Source organism: Denticeps clupeoides, chromosome 8 (assembly GCF_900700375.1).
Source record: "Denticeps clupeoides chromosome 8, fDenClu1.1, whole genome shotgun sequence".
NCBI lineage: Eukaryota > Metazoa > Chordata > Actinopteri > Clupeiformes > Denticipitidae > Denticeps > Denticeps clupeoides.
The window spans coordinates 8,265,686-8,282,475 of record NC_041714.1 but is presented as its reverse complement, the minus strand read 5'-3'; the positions used below and the strand labels follow the sequence as shown (position 1 = coordinate 8,282,475).

The 16,790-nt window shown below is 41.8% G+C and overlaps 1 protein-coding gene across 3 annotated transcripts in view; it reads right to left on the bottom strand.

The window, feature by feature from the left end:
• Positions 1-16,790, bottom strand: part of LOC114795451 (phosphofurin acidic cluster sorting protein 2-like) — a 48,809-nt gene that overhangs the window by 9,447 nt on the left and 22,572 nt on the right. For 2 of the 3 annotated variants that reach the window (XM_028988756.1, XM_028988757.1), the window contains exons 2-18: positions 16,390-16,477; positions 14,340-14,429; positions 13,884-14,009; positions 13,072-13,228; positions 10,749-10,840; positions 10,400-10,480; positions 9,639-9,698; positions 6,963-7,114; positions 6,654-6,747; positions 5,604-5,687; positions 4,912-5,036; positions 3,846-3,978; positions 3,302-3,406; positions 3,098-3,204; positions 1,792-1,946; positions 500-610; positions 42-144 (exon numbers count right to left, since the gene is read on the bottom strand). In XM_028988756.1, the coding sequence (XP_028844589.1) occupies positions 42-144; positions 500-610; positions 1,792-1,946; positions 3,098-3,204; positions 3,302-3,406; positions 3,846-3,978; positions 4,912-5,036; positions 5,604-5,687; positions 6,654-6,747; positions 6,963-7,114; positions 9,639-9,698; positions 10,400-10,480; positions 10,749-10,840; positions 13,072-13,228; positions 13,884-14,009; positions 14,340-14,429; positions 16,390-16,477 (1,863 nt within the window). The remainder of the gene's footprint in view (positions 1-41; positions 145-499; positions 611-1,791; positions 1,947-3,097; positions 3,205-3,301; positions 3,407-3,845; positions 3,979-4,911; positions 5,037-5,603; positions 5,688-6,653; positions 6,748-6,962; positions 7,115-9,638; positions 9,699-10,399; positions 10,481-10,748; positions 10,841-13,071; positions 13,229-13,883; positions 14,010-14,339; positions 14,430-16,389; positions 16,478-16,790) is intronic. The other variant, XM_028988759.1, reaches the window with a different exon arrangement.

Sequence of the window (16,790 nt, the reverse complement as noted above, 5' to 3'; positions counted from 1 at the left end):
AGGAATTTGAACAGCAAATTGTACACAGAGATGGAATGTACCTCTTTTGTTTGTAGGTAAGCATGGCCTCTGATATAGGGAACTGGTGGGAGACGTTGGCTCCTGCGAGGTACTGTAGGATCCTTCCAGCCACATCAGTGTTATCTAGACACACACAGGCCACTCAGTGAGACACGTAAGCTGTCTGCAGCAGCACCACATGTCCACCACAGGCCCCAGAGAGCCGGGGGCTGAAGGCCCTGCTGTGCAGTGGGGAGTAAACAGCTACAGATAGGAGTGTAAAAGCACAGCTTTAGATAAACAGGCCTTCACATGGTGCGAGAAGGTGGCAGGATGGCTTATTCAGCAGAAGGTTCTCGTCACAGTGGATTGCTGTAGACGAGAAACCCTGCTATGAACATTTCTGCTGAAACAGTACTATGCTGAAAAATGTTCTAAAGGATGAATTTGCCAGTGTTATGTGTGATATGATGGTCCCACATCTGTAGTGCACTTATACCTGATGAGGGGTGATCTGGTCGGCAGAACAGCTCCCTCCATGCTGTGTCCATGAAAAGGCTGTGGAACTTGCCATCAAATGATGCCACATACTTCGCCAGAGGATGGGAGCCTTTCATTCATTCATACAAACACATATTTATATATTAAAGATATGAAAACAACTCTCAGGCCGGTTCAGCACTGGGGCAATGGCCCTTAAGTCAAACTTTCAGAAAGAAAATAACAGATTACTCAAACTCAATTTGGACAATATTTACTACAGTAGCTCTGTTTTTGCGCCGATCAGCAACTAAACATCCAATCACTGTTAGTATGCAAATAAGCTGCTCTCATACACTATGTGATTTCAGAGCTGATTTTGAACTTGTGCGAGTCCAGCTGAATCGCAGCTTGGTTGTGCATCATACAGTGTACATGACCGTTGATTCACCCCTCCCGAGATGGCTGGTTGCTCGTATTGAGGTTTGTCCTCACTGTGCTTGTGCAAACTGAAGTTCAAGTAGCAGCACATGGAATCTTAGCTCGTTCAGCTGTGACAGACACAAGGAAACCTATTTAATGTGGTCTCACCTACTTATCATGGCTGGAACAACAGAGAGAAATGTAATTTATAGTGGTAAATCAAATGAATTTTTGTGACAAATTTTGTGCGCAATATGAGCTGCCACCAATATGGGTTGCCAGATTTCACTTTGTACAGCATAACTACTGATGTAGTTTTTTTTGCATGCAGTTTATTCATACAGTTTAAGCTGGGTGTTTACCCAACGACAGGAAACAACCAGGAAAAATTGCAGTGTTACTTTCTCGATCTGTTGCATAGAACTGACTGGAGGATCCAGACACAAAATAAAGCTTATTCACTTTCAGCCCCAGCAGCTCACAAAGGGAAAGTTAATGCTGTGAGATGCATCCTTTTTTCAACTATGCCAGTTTTGTTTATATTTAAACAAAAACAGTTTAAACAGTTTTGTTTATATTTGGAGTATGATCATTCAGTCTCTGCTTCAACTGGTCCCAGACGTGCTCTACGGGGTTCAGGTCAGGGGACATTGATGGCCATACCATATGAGGCCTGTCCTCATATGATACGAACCGGCCCTGAACAACTCTCTTGCATAGATCAGAGAATCTAGCTATTTAAATCTACAAAGATGTCCAGGAATAAATCTGAACTCAACCAGCAGACATAAAACCAAAAATTTTAGGTAAAGTGCATTTTACACTGAACATAGGGTCAAAATGGGGGTGAAAGTGCAAAAGGCAGGGTCAGAAACAGCATGGTCTTACCAATGGGGATGACCAGGAAGCGGATATAGCTAAGCCAATCAGGTGTCTTGTTGGCCAGCTGCTCAACGAAGAAGCGCAGCACAGTACTGAGGTAGCTTTGGTCTCCCACAACAGCAACCTTGATGGTAGGTGGAGTCTGAGCATTACAGTTGCAGCTGCAAGTCAATTAAAAGGAAGAAAAAGAAATACTTTCGGTGAGGTCGGAACAAATAGCCAGTCCAAAATGCCTCTTCATTTCCAGCACTAGGCTCAAAATGTCTCCTGACAGGCAGACAAAAACCAGATAGGCTTTCAGATGCAGTCTCCACACTGTGACCACGCAGAAAAGCCCCTCTGTACACTGATTCAGCCCTTATAGGGTAAAAACACCCAGGGTGCATCATGTGACAGAGATACAAAGACATTTGGCATACCACAGTAAGGGGAAAAAAAACAAAAATTTAAAAGCACTATAAACCATCTAATCATAACACAACATTCCAACGCGTGCCACTGAGACCATCACTGAATCCAAGAAAAAAAAATCTGAACCTGAGCTACTGCTATGTCCTGTGTGGCCAAATCAAGAAGATTCACTGGAATCCTTTGAAATTATTTCACTTACATATTCACATATCAAATGGTAATGTATGATCTTCAGGGTTTTTTGTATTTGTGATGCGATTGTCCAGCCCTTAGTTTATTCTGGTAACAGTTAGCAAATGATTGTTAATCATTTGCAGGTCGCAGTCTCTCCTGGAGGCATGGGTTCGAATCCCACTTCTGACAGATAATTCAGTTTTGGGGCAGTGGTGGCCTAGCGGTTAAGGACGCGGCCCTGTAATCAGAAGGTTGCCGGTTCGAATCCCGATCCGCCAAGGTACCACTGAGGTGCCACTGAGCAAAGCACCGTCCCCACACACTGCTCCCTGGGTGCCTGTCATGGCTGCCCACTGCTCACTCAGGGTGATAGGTTAAATGCAGAAGACAAATTTCACTGTGTGCACCGTGTGCTGTGATGCTGTGTATCACAATGACAATCACAATCACTTTCACTCTAAAATGTACAAAATAGATACTTGACACCTTGGAACATTAGAACCCCCATCATTTAGTCTATAGACATTTCTATAGACATTGACCCATCATCCTTAGTGAGCAGTGGGGACAGGATGGTACCTTGCACAGGGGAATTCATTGGCACCTTTGCGGTTCAGGATTCAAACCCACAACCCTTTGGTTACGAGTCTGCTTCCTTACCTGCTAATGTGCTGTGGGGGGCACCAAGCAGGGTATTCATATGTATGTCTATAAGCAGATAACTCACAATCTCTGGATACGTGTGACTACTGTATTGAATGCAGCCTGAACATCAGCAGCAGAGCAGGTAGACACTATTGGCTGGTTCTGCTTATGGAGGACCTCAGCTATGTACTGTAGCGAGACAAATAGACAGAGACACATGGTTTAGCTAATATAACACATTTTGTTCCATGAGTATGTTTTTGCACCATCAGATCCCAACACACACCTGGCCCTGCCAGTCCACTGTGTTGATCAGGATGATGCACTCTGGGAGTCTTTCATCTGATATGAGGATCTGGTTGAGTTGGTCGTACACTGACTTCCTGGGCACCTGTGAGGGGATATTTTCATCACTTCAAATTGATATAAATATGTGGGTTGATAATATAAAATTGATAATATATGAGGGTGGTGTAGTGAAGCATAATCATCCAAATGTTCTGTATTCCTAACACTGGCTTTGTCAGAGGAGTTCAGTATTGGGTGTTTTTGTATAGATCACAACCTCAGCACAGAAACAAAGTTTCTCTAACTAGCACAACAGATAGAGTGGCACTTTCGAAAGGAGGTGAATTTATAAGGGAATATACATTTTCACATGCTTCTGCACTAAAATTGCATCTGCTTTAATGTTGTCAGTTGCTACACTAACAGAATGTAAAACATCACAGAAGCTAATCCAAAACTTCCTGAAACAGACTAAGACTTGTTTAATACTTAATATGATCTTTTAACTATATTAGAAAAATAGATCCAATTTTGAAACTGACCTGTGTGATGAGGCGTGGCTCAGTTGAGAACTCGCAGTCCACGCTGCTGGTGCGGTCATTCTGGGCTTTAGAGTTCTGCCGATCCTTCATGGAAGTGCTGCGGGGCCGGCGCTGGGGCCGGCTTTCTGTTTTACTAGAGAAGGACAGCATGATCTCATCTCATCAACCTATCCCCATAGTTAACACAATGCATATAAATCATTAAAAAGAAATTCTTTAGCCATTACTACCGAACGGATGATCATAAAAACCATAATGTACAGCATTATGGGTTGGTGTTCAGAGTCAATGTGATATATGGTAGCGATAATAGCCTAGTGGATCAGACACTCATCTATGAACCAGACAATCCCAAAGTCACAGGTTCGAACCCCAGTTACTACCACTGAATCCCTGAGCAAGACACTTAACCCTGAGTGTCTCCAGGGGGACTGTCCCTGTAACTACTTTTAGTCGCTCTGGATAAGGGTGTCTGATAAATGCCAGAAATGTAAAAAAAGCACATTTTGTTGATTTGTTATTTTTTCTCCTGGTCTCCCCCCTCCAGATCTCCCCCCTCTTAAGGAAGCGGCCCCATAATCAGAATATTGCCGGTTTGAATCCCAATCTGCCAAGGTGCCACTGAGATTCCACTGATCAAAGCACCATCCCCACACACTGCTCCCCGGGCGCCTGTCATGGCTGCCTGCTGCTCACCAAGGGGGATGGTTAAAAAAAAGCAGAGGACGCATTTCGTTGTGTCACCATGTGCTGTGCTGCAGTGTATCACATTGACAATTGCTTCACTTTCAAAACCATAACTGAGAATACTGAGTTAGCTTCAAATACCATGGTATTTGACAATTTTTGTGAGGTGCCACCAAATTTTTTGTATATTTGGTTTTAATATTTGAAGTAATATTGTACCTCTGGGTAAGGAGTTGGGATGTACATAGGACAAATACCATGTCCCACCATATCAGTATATCATCAAAAACTACGAATAATTATTACCCATATCTGAGTATTCATGGTGCTCACTTCCATTGTAAAGTAACTTATGTTTAGCAAGAGAGTGGAAGTGTACCTGGGGGACATGTGGTTCTGGGACTCCGTCTTGGAAAGTTTCCGCAGTGAGTATGGTAGCCGCTCTGCACTGACATCCCACCCACCACTCACATCCGCACCTCCACCATCCTCCACATCAGCATCCTGCAGCGAGCAGATGATGGAAGCCCATAATAATCAATAACAAAAACTGTTTTTGTATAAATATGGAGTGAGAAGTGTGTGAAAAGGCAAACGGGTTGACTGTAGCAAACAGGGAGGAAAGGGCACAGCATTCGGGCAGATGAACTCAGAGCTGTTACTATGGTAACGACAGCACAGAGGGTCATGGGTTCACAGCGAGCAGCTGGACTGTTTCCTGTCTGACTGAATAATGTAGGTCTTCTGGGGTAAGACCCTGCACGACAGGGTCCAGACAGGAACAGGCGGGTTGTGCAAGGGACACAGAAGCGAGTCGACATGTTTCCACATATTTCTAATGAGCAATGAAAATCTCTCTTCAACACAAATGTGATATACACAAATGAATGTTGCTTTGGATAAAAGTGTCTGCTAAATAAAGTAAAGTAATGTAAAGTAAATGTGATGGTTGCAGGAGAAAAGTATTACAGTCCACACTTTAGGTAACACAACAGCAAATGTATTTTATATTTGCAAAATCTGATTAAAGGAAAACTGGACAGTAATGAAGATTGTGAGGATGTCACTCGCCCCTGTTGGAGAGTCCATGTTGGTATTGTCCTGGGTTCTGCCTCCATGTGCTTTACACTTCTCTACAGACAAGAAATCCCCTGCCTGCAAGAGTCAAATCATGCACACAAACCTTCAGCATAACGCAAGAAAAAAAAGAACAAATTTCACCTACAGGGGGCGCTGGTAGACAGTGTTGGTGCTTTGCTTTTCTATTGTCACTGATGGGACACATAAGACAACCAAAAGTCACAAACAGGAGGATTAAAGACACTTCACACTGAAGTCTGACCCACAGTGCTTTGTGTAATCTCTCTGCGAGTTACTTTGTTGCTGGAGATATTAATATCAATTGTCAAAGGGAGAGGAAGATTCTGTCAGAACTAGACTCAAAATATAATTTCCGTTTTTGGAAATGGAAGATATTTTGATGAAGCAGGAACACACAAAACAAAGAGCTGTTGTTTTATCTTGTCAAGCCTGTGGTCTAATAAATGTATTTTAGAAATAGGTTATTGTGAATGCTCCCAAAATTACCCTCAGGACTGAAACAAACAACAATGCACACAAACACACATCAGACATGCCACTGCATATAATATAACCCGTATATGACCTGCGCTCTTGTACTGGAGGTCTGATGTTATGTGCATCTGCCAGCAATTTCAAGCGTCTCCACAAGAATTATAGCTGGCATCCCAGTCCCTAGAGTGCCTGGCATGCTTCTGACAGACATCTGATTCCAAGCCCAGAATACAGCAGCGGGATTTGGAGAACGACTGGCCCTTCCTGCAGGATACATCTAACATCTCCCGTTTTATGACGGTTCTTATCAGTTGCATGGTTGTTTTAAAGCAACCTATTCACATCCGGTGCATGGTAATCGACCAAGTATGCCTCATTCTCTCGGCATTTTAGACACTGGCATTTTAGATCTTTAAACCATTTTTCCAGCTGCGTGTGAACTGATGTTCAAAAATCTGCATGCAATGTTGAATGTAATATTTAAAATAATGTAAAATGTCTATCTGGGCTGACCGTAGGTTGGAGTGGTACTGAAATATAACTCACAGTGCAGCTCTGCTCTCGGGACCGACTCCTCTGGCTGTGCAGGCTGCCGATTTCAGTCTGTGAGCTGGAGTGGGACATGCCCTCAAAAAATGGCCTGAGGACATACACACAAGACAATAAATGAATGTTATTAATACTAATCATTAAAACTGAACGTGTATTATTATTTTTATATTATTAATAATAATAAGTTTCTATTAGTTGAACACATGAATAATAATACATTTCACCTTGTCCATGAATATTTTAATGAATCCCTATAACATTAAACACAATATAGTGGAATACAAAATACCCTAATAAAATTACTTGAGTTTGGGTTTGGGTGTGCTCAGGACACTCTCATTGTCCTCCACCTCAGGGCCGCTGTCGCTCTGGTTGTAGACCTCCAGACTCTCATAGAGCAGGTCCAGGTCCTCCTCCACCTCTTGAGTCTGGTCAACAGGGTCAGAATCCAGCACCTACCCAGCCACAACCAGTCAATTTAAGTTACACATGCTAACATTAAGCCCATTAGGAGAGAATCAGCACCACACAATTAACCTGAAAAAAGAAACATACTAAATGTATTATTCATATATGCATACTTTAATATTGCAACAAATTATGATGGCTAAAATGCACATCTCTGTGTTTTCTGTGTTTTACGGTTGTCAAAATGAATGTAATTATTTATAAATATCCTGACAGTCAGTCCACAGACATCTGTATGCACTTTACATGGTAACTCAACCTCACCATGTTGAGTCTAGCATAAGCAAAACATTTAATATGCCATGTGAATTTGGGAAGTCACTGTTGTAAGATGGGACGTTGCGGGGCCATGACGTTTCTGCACCTCCGTTTTTCCATATTTTTGTCAAATGGCAAGAGGTGTGAAATGCCAGCCATGTGCTTTGATATCCCCCGCTCTGCCTTTGTCTTCTGCAGACGAGAGACACCGGTGGGGGCGTGACAAGACAGAAACAGCAATTTCTGATTGGTCTGTGACAACGTCCTGTGGGTCAAATGTATAAAGGAATGTTCACTTGTGGTCTCGGGTCTTCCATCTTCTTTTCCTTCAGGAACTGGGCCTTCCAGCTTCTGAGTCTTTTCTCTCTACCTATTTTTCACCTGGATCAAGTGATGTCTCTGAAGCTTGGTTCAGGTTTTTCTGTCTGTCTTTTCCTCCTGTCTTTCATTTTAGTTTTCTCTATAACATTGGTACCTTTTTTACATGCAATATTTACATGTAACTGCAATAATAATTTACTGGTGTTAAAAAATTAGAAACCGTTCATCCTTTTAACCCCTATTGTGCCATGCCTCTCTCTGCCAGGTAACATCAGGTTGGAGTGGTTTTTAATGCAGTGCTTTTGTGTAGAGAGAGAGTTTTATTCTATTCATAATGCAAATACAATGTCATTTTCTAACATGTTACCTAACATTTACCTAACATGTTACCTTTCTTCTATGATACAGATGGGTTTTTAGATATGTTAAAGCAGTCGTATGAATGAGAATTCATCAGGACCAAGACATCCAGAAACTGTTTTGCTAAATCAAATTTTAAGCAAAGGCTGAAATCGCTTGGAATACGTCCATTTCATCATCACTTGTGACACAGATACTGAGCCACACAATCACATTCCATGGGATTCTGCTGGTGATGCATGACCTACATTCTTCCACATATGTGCGAGTACAGCTACCACATGAGAGAATGCTCGCACGTACACACACACACAAAACCATCATCTGCATTGCAGAAAGGGGATCAGCTCTAGTACCTTTGGAACATCAATATGGATCACATGAAATCCAGATTCATACAGGAGCTTCATATGGGCTCCATAAAACAGTGGAATTCTGGGAGTTTGTGTGCTTTTAAGAATGGGAGTGTTTGTAACTGAATTCTCAGCATAGTCAAGTATTGTAATGATCTTTTAGTACTAACTCATTTAGTACATTTTTAGGGATTGCTGGTTAAATGAAGCCTTCTGTGTGGCAGTTGATCTGCTCTTATCTCTGTGTTGTCTGGGAAAAATATTATATGCCACATATGGCATTTAATGAATGTCAAATTACTGTTTTTGAATATATTAATAGTTTATCTATCTTTCTACACTTTACATTTACCTTCCTGTAAGAAAGAACCCTTCCTTCTCCTTTATGGATCTCCTTTATCCTTTCCCTAGCAGAATGATGGCTACACTGACCTGAAGCATATGATGACTAGTCTGCGGCTAACCAATCAGACAGCTGAGATCTGGGCCTGGCAGAGGGCACAACGAGACTGGAGCTGGCTCTTTGGGCCAGATGGTATTTACATCTAACAGGCGTTAACAGCGGCAAAAGATTAAAAATGCGTTAATAGCGGATTTCCAGGAGGCAGTGCACAATGGGAAATAGATCAAATTCAGGCTTCAGAAAAAATTATCTGTTGACTGAATGTCAATTCACAGACTTGGTCTCAGACATCAAATGAATTTAAATGAATCATTTAGGGGGGAAAAAAACTGTCTCCATAGTTGACACTTTTTGGCATCTTGGTGCCATCTCTGGTTTTTAAGATGTGTGGCCCTGATAGCCAGATTATACACTTGGTCAGCCCACTGGACCCCTCATTTTCCTACATTATTGAAGTCAAATGTGATTACACATTTGCACAACCTCAGTCAGAGGACGAGAAATCTGAAGCTGGGATGGACAGACAGCCCAATGAAGTGCTAATGAGATTAGCATCCACACGAAAGCAGCAGTTAATGGGTTAGTATTAGCCAAAAGCTAGCACTAATGTAAATTTGGTTAGCTGGCTGTTTGTTCGTGTCTGTGTATGTGTTTATGTGTGTTGTGGGCCGAGGGAAAGCTTCTTTTTCCCCTCATCACACTGTTTCCTCTCAACATTTGATAAAAATTTGATAAAAAATAGTTCACTGAGGAAGTGAACAGGGTGTGTTACTCTCTGGAATGACATGCCAGATCACTCCTACATTCAACACTCACCTCATCTGTCACCTTGAACCTCTTCAGTAAAGCCACAAACTTCTGTTTGAAGTTGGGTTGCTGTGAAGAAGAGCAGGAGAAGGAACTTGAATACTAGCACTGTCACAAATTGAGGAGCTAATTTAGTGTGACACTTTAACTGCAACAGAAAGAGGCTGCGGGTGGGAGTTGGAATCTGTCACTTCAAAGGCAAATGTGTGTTGCGCTGTAATCACCGACTCAGTTTTTACTTGACAACCATCATGGTAATTGTGAGAATGGATGAGTCTAGAAAGAAAATTCAGCTCTCTGCAGTGAACATTGCACAGTTCATGTTACGTACGCTATACAGTACTCACTGAACACTAAATCTGGCCCCAGGTCCAGGTCTTGTTCGCTCTGATTATTAGTTGGACATTAATTCATTTATTACAAAATGATTCATGGGTAAAGGAAGGATGGAGAATCAGCAGTAGTGAAGTGAAGTGATTGTCATTGTGATACCCTGCAGCACAGCACACGGTGACACAACAAAATGTGTCCTCTGCTTTTAACCACCACCCTTGGTGAGCAGTGGGCAGCCATGACAGGCGCAAGGGGAGCAGTGTGTGGGGACGGTGCTTTGCTCAGTGGCACCTTGGCGGATCGCGATTCGAACCGGCAACCTTCTGATTACAAGGCCACTTCCTTAACCACTAGGCCACCACTGCCCAGTACCCTGAGGACCATGATTTTAAGACTCCTGTTGCAGGGAATAAGAGTGTGTGATGGTGCCTGCTCACCCTAGTCATTGAAGTCGTTCTGATCATTTTCCTCCTTGATTTTTTTGACTTCCGTACCTCGTCGTCCTCGTCATACAGGTCCTATGTGCAGGAAAAAGGAAGATTTTTTTATTATTTGCTTGTCACTCCAATTCCCATTAAAAAAATTGTTATGTGAACTTATTCTTTTTTCTGTTGTTACTATCATTATGACTAGTTCAAACTAGCAGCTTTTAGAGTAAAAGACAACCATCTAACGAGCAGAGATCAGAATAAAATAATCACTTCTTGATATGCTTTGATATGCAGTCTAGCTCATTAAGCATTCATTTAAAGAAGTGTGGGTTGCCAACCTGGGAAGGGTACTAACCTGTCCATGCACAGCATCATCACTGGCTTCTTGCTCAGAGGAGTAGCTATCATCATCCTCCTCTGAGTAGTTATCCATGTCAGGAGAGCGATCTGTTATACACACACACACAATTTCCATGTATACATTTTATGGCATTTAGTTGATTGTAGCTACTGATTATTTTAAGTGTCTTGCTCAGGGACACAATGGAAGTAAGTAACCTGAGTCTTCTGGTTCATAGTGTGTTAATACCACATACACACACAAACAGGGATTTGGTATGTTACACAATATGCAAGATTCCCAAGGAAAGTGTTTCACTCATTAGTTGACAATTTTATTTTTTGTGCTGTAGTTGTTACAAATGTTTTCATTCCCATAATAATATTTATGTTCCATGCACACCTCTTAGCACGATTTGAATATCCTGACTGGAAGGTTGAAAACTCTCAGAAACGTCACAGAAAGTGGTGCATGGCACAAATAGACTACTCGCATAACTCAAGTGACGTGAACAGACAACTGCTTCTGGAATACTCCTGAAACATGGCACTGGTGGTATCTGATTATATAACAGGTGGCTACATTGGTTGAGATGAACTGGTGCCACAACATCATCGCTGAGGCATCATTGCCCCATTAATTCCATTCGCAGAATATTTCCCAAAAGGGATACAATTGTCCTGTTAGTTCTGTACTTTACATACTATAACAAATTACACAATATTTGTGTGTTATCATGTGATATGAATCTTGATGTGGCTAAGCAAAAATGTTAGTAAGATTGACTTTTTAAAACGTGAACACTGCGGATGGACAGTCTAGATCAGTCCAGTTTTTTACTGGTCCAACATACCCGATCCAGCTCATCAGATCATTATCAAAGCCCTTATTAGCCGGATCAGGTGTGCTGGCAACTGGCCAACCTGGACAGTCGTAGCCAGACAAATTAGTCCCAAAGTTACACAACAGATCAACCGAAACATGACACCTTGTTGCTATTCTGAACTCCACTTTCTCCCAGAAAACACACCAATTGCATATTGACTTAATACACAACCATTTTTAAGCCTGCATTCAGCGATTGGGCAAGTACCTCTCTATCCATCTAGCCATATATAACTATGGATCAAACTGCCTAAACCTCACCTCAAATGTCTGAAGTGAAACTGGAACTGTGGTGCTGGTTCTGCACTTATATTAGCAGCTGAGAGAAAGTGTACACCTCCTCTGATGCCCAACTACTATTCACCTATCTCCAGTTACAGAAGCCTACCCATGATATGAGGAAAGTACCCAACTTAAAAATAAACAGCAGCTGTGGAACAGCACACTCTGTTTCACATACAGAGCAAGTCAGAAAGATCTGAGAACATCTGAGTTTAGTTGGCTAATCTACATCATGGGAAATGGCCATGACTGAGTGGGATGAGGCCCACAGGCTTCTCTGATGGATGGATGCTTTGGGGATGAGGTAACCCCCTGTGTGGATCCTGCGAGGTACAGCATGAGTGAGCTCATATGTTGTTGTGCAGGAGAGAACATGTGGGGACAATCAGAAATGGGAGGACCACCCTGGCCTGGACAGGCCAAAGCGCTGGAGTGGGTGTGTTTGAGTGTGTGTAAGGTCAAGGCTCATAGTCTCTTCACAATTGACATGAGTTGTGTGGATGTAATAAAAACTTGTTACATATATGTAACAGAAATTACATCTAAATTAAATCTTGATCTGTGTTAATAATATGTTATAAATCTGCTGATTCAGAAATATATTTGTGATTATTTGCTAAATAGAACAGAATATAGAATATAATGAACTGATTGACTGATATTGATTTTAAGAATATAACAATATTTGGATTACTCCAAGTTATAATTTGAACTGTTTTCAGTTACAATTAAAAACTGTAATTGAAACGTTCTCTGCCACTGCACAACAATAGAGCAATTTATACTTGTACCTATCAAGCTCTTCATCACTGCTCAGTAAAAGCCTCTTTTGCTGTGAACCTTTACCTGCCGCTATGACTTACATTTTACATTTACATTTACAGCATTTATCAGACGCCCTCATCCAGAGTGGCTTACAATCAGTATTTACAGGGACAGTCCCCCCTGGAGCAATTTAGGGTTAAGTGTCTTGCTCAGGGACACAATAGTAGTAAGTGGGATTTTATCCCGGGTCTTCTGGTTCACAAGCCAGTGTGTTACCCACTAGGCTACTACCACCACTTATGACAACTAGTTTCATTAGGATCCTTATTTCAGTCATGGTATAGGATCTAAAAAACTGTGGACACCAGACAGCTGTTTCTGCTGACTCTGGCTGAATGTGACTTGCCTGAGGTTTTGGTCCCAACAGGTCCACTGCTGTCCTCATGGTCAATGGGCTGGCTGGACAATGAAAACACACTTATTTCTGCGACACGTGCTGATACGTCCTTCATGTTGCTGTGGAGACCCAGGATCTGGGCACCATCGGAGGGGTGCTGCATGACCTGAGGAAATGAACACAGACCCATCACAGCTGTGTTACATCTGCAAACTTAAACCTTCATAACAATTAAAATTTTTAGGATATTGTTTGTCTACATGCTTGGACTAATAATTACAGTATCAACCTGTGGTACTCTTCAATGCATGTAATATGGCACAATTCTGATGTGATAAAACAGAACCAGGGCTGCTTTAGCTTTTAAATCAGCTATTGTTGTCATTCATTAACGCCACCAATTCCACTGCCTGTCAGTCATTGTGTCACAGACGTGAGGGCAGGCATGAACATTCCCAGGATAACAGTGACAGATGACAGACGACAAACAAGTCAGAGATTGATTTAGACTTGATGATGTGCATTTTAGAGTTCATGCATATACACCCATGTCTGTGGTGTGCAAAGAATGCTTGCATTTTTATTTTAATCTTCATTGATGAAATAGTTCATCACTGATCCAGCTGTTCCTAAGAATTAGAATGTCAATTCAGAACTAGCTGTGATATAATAGCCTGTTACAACACTTTTGAATCTTAAATATTGCATATATGTAAGTAGAAACTACAAACCAGTCAATTCATATTTTTTTTTTAAACTCAACACTCTCCTGGGTGACTTAAACCTCTACAACCCCTGTATCCTCGATATAGAAGTCCTACCTCTGCCATGTTGATAACACCCACTGCTAGTGTCTTGTACCCAAGGATAGTGCGGTTTTTGTAGCGTTTCCTCCTCTGTAGCATAATCTGGAGTCGATTGGCATCCCTCTTCAGGAAGTGTGGATACTGACATTAAAAGAAAATGTCCAAATGATCAAAAATCTATTCTTATAGAGAGAATATTTGCACCATGTAATATATTTTTCCTGGACAGGCATCCTAGCTAGCATCCTAGGGTGGTAGTAGCCTAGTGGGTAACACACTCGCCTATGAACCAGAAGACCCAGGTTCAAATCCCGCTTACTACCATTGTGTCCCTGAGCAAGACACTTAACCCTAAGTTGCTCCAGGGGGGGACTGTTAGTCCCCCTGGACTAACTACTGATTGTAACTACTGATTGTAAGTCGCTCTGGATAAGGGCATCTGATAAATGCTGATAAATCAGGCTTCTCTACCTGAAGTGAGAAGGTGAGCTCAAGGTCAGTCTCCATCATGCCACTGGGTGGTAGGATGTACTCGTTTGATCTCAGAATCCTTTTGGAACCCTGCAGGAACAGAAGAAATGCAACACACATGTTTGTTGCATGCAACAATGTCATGGCACACAGAGAAGCATCCAAATCCACAGCATTGCCTGCTTGGAGCAACACACCTCTAATAATTTATGATTGGTGCTCCAGCTCTTTAAAATAAAACAAGTCACAATCAGTAATAAATAATAAATGCGCTTTAAGGTTTAAGATCCTGGGACTGTGTCAATGTGAACCTCACAGGACAGTCAAACAGGCCAGATAGAGACAGATTTGGGACAGCAGCCAGCAGTTTAAGCTCCGACACAGCACATCCTCTCATGAAGTCTGATAACTGAATTAAGAACAGACGGCTGATGCTCGAGTGACCAACGTTCTCCCAACACTTCCTCTTAAGTAACATTCACTTGGATGTCTGATACTTACATCATAATTAGGCCTAGTTGCCATCATATACTAGTTGTGAGTGGTCATGTGACTAATCCTCAGGGATGTGTGTTATGATGAACAGAAGGAAGATGCGGACTAGTCTCCCAGAATCCCTCTCTAACACCACATTTAGTTTCAGCATGCAAAGAGTGAAGAGCTATGTTTTGATACACTATGTGTATTTTGTAGAACGTAAGTTGGATACAGGAACACATGTGACTTCCGAAACATTTCCAATAAAACAAAGCAACAGGACAATTTACAAAATGATACCTTGCACGTCCAATAGCTTAAGCCAAATAATAATATTCCATAAAAAGGATTTACTAGAGTCACCAAAAGTAATCATGTTACCATTTCCCAATCATTTTAAAATATCCTAATATAGGGAGAGTGTGTGAGAGGCACACATAATTCAACTAATGTGATTAAATTCAAGGCACTCAGTTTAGGGTTGTAACCTCAGCTCGTAACTGTCCAGCCAAGTGAAGAAAATGTGACGTAGGAGTGTGAGAAACTAAATCTAAACTGTTAACAGCATGCAGGGTAAGGCTACAAATTGATCATTAGGTGGTGAAATGTGGTTAAATGTTGAGAAAAGCAACTGCTTCCATTTCCAAATGAGGAAACGTGTTCAAGGCATGAGTGTGGAATCACACTCAAATATCCAATAACCTCATGGTGTTTGGACAGCGGGACCCCCAGAGGACCAATGCAGTGTTTGTACACAGGATCTCGGAAGGATTAGGCAGAGTCAGATTAGGAATGTTAAAGGCGCGGTCCCCAGTTCATCACTATGAGCAATGAAAGGAATGGGTAGAACCCATTATACATCAACAGATTCATACACACAGACAGCACAACTTATTTCAGAGTCTGTTTGAGTGCCATCTGTGTCTGTGAAATATGATATTACAGCGCCCTCCCCCCTTCTCTCACTCTCTCACTCACTGGAGTATTGGCTGGAGGATCCTGCTGCTGGAAATTGAATTGCCCCAGTTCCAAAGGGAGGAGAGGAAAAAAGAGCTCTCCCCAGGACCAGAAAGGGAGAAATCCCATATTTCATGAAAACGTTTTTAAATTGCAACATTGCAATGTGCCGATAAATGAGCAAAAAATAAATTGACTAATTTATAATGTTTATCACATATTTATAATTATACTGATCTGATCCAATATGATTGATAAGCTGGAGGACTAGAGGACTAGATATGATAAGTACACATCTAGATATGATATGATAAGATATGATAAGATCAGATGAGATATGATAAGTACAAGAACCTCAGTGGACTGACAGGAATGTGATGACTGTTCAGTTTAAATGGCCTGAAGCATATATCTGGCTGTTGCATGGCAGGGTCATAGGTTAAAAACATAACAAAAGAAGTTGTGACAGACCCAGCAAAAAGGAGACCAGTGCTTTTGGCAGAATATCTTATAGGCATGTTAATTCTGAAGGTCTCTGATGCATGTGCAAGGTGCGCCTGGCAAACAGAGGTAAAGACGTATGGCTTTTGATCATCTGAAAACCAGTCTCTCTTACCTGTATTTTCACAGCTATGACAACAGAGTTGAGCTCTTTATCCAGTTCTCTCAGGACAATCAGCTTCTTTAAGGTGAGACTGCAAAGCCTGATAGAGTGAGAGAGAGAAAGAGATTATTAGCATTCTTTACTCCCCTCGGTTTAACTAAGTGCCTTCAGGCAGATTCTCAACCAAAATCCGTAATAAATTCATATTAACCAAGTCATGAGACTAAGACACACAAACACACTCGTCAAACCACAGCTTCAGTACCTCAAACTCCATCCTACCCCAGCCCCCCTCGTGGGTGAGAAATTTCCCCCCCATCTTGTCTGCTGCCAAACATCATCAAAGAAGGAGACATCAACCACGCAGCCCTCTCCTCACTGCTTCCCACCCTGACCCAGTTTCCTCCTTCAGC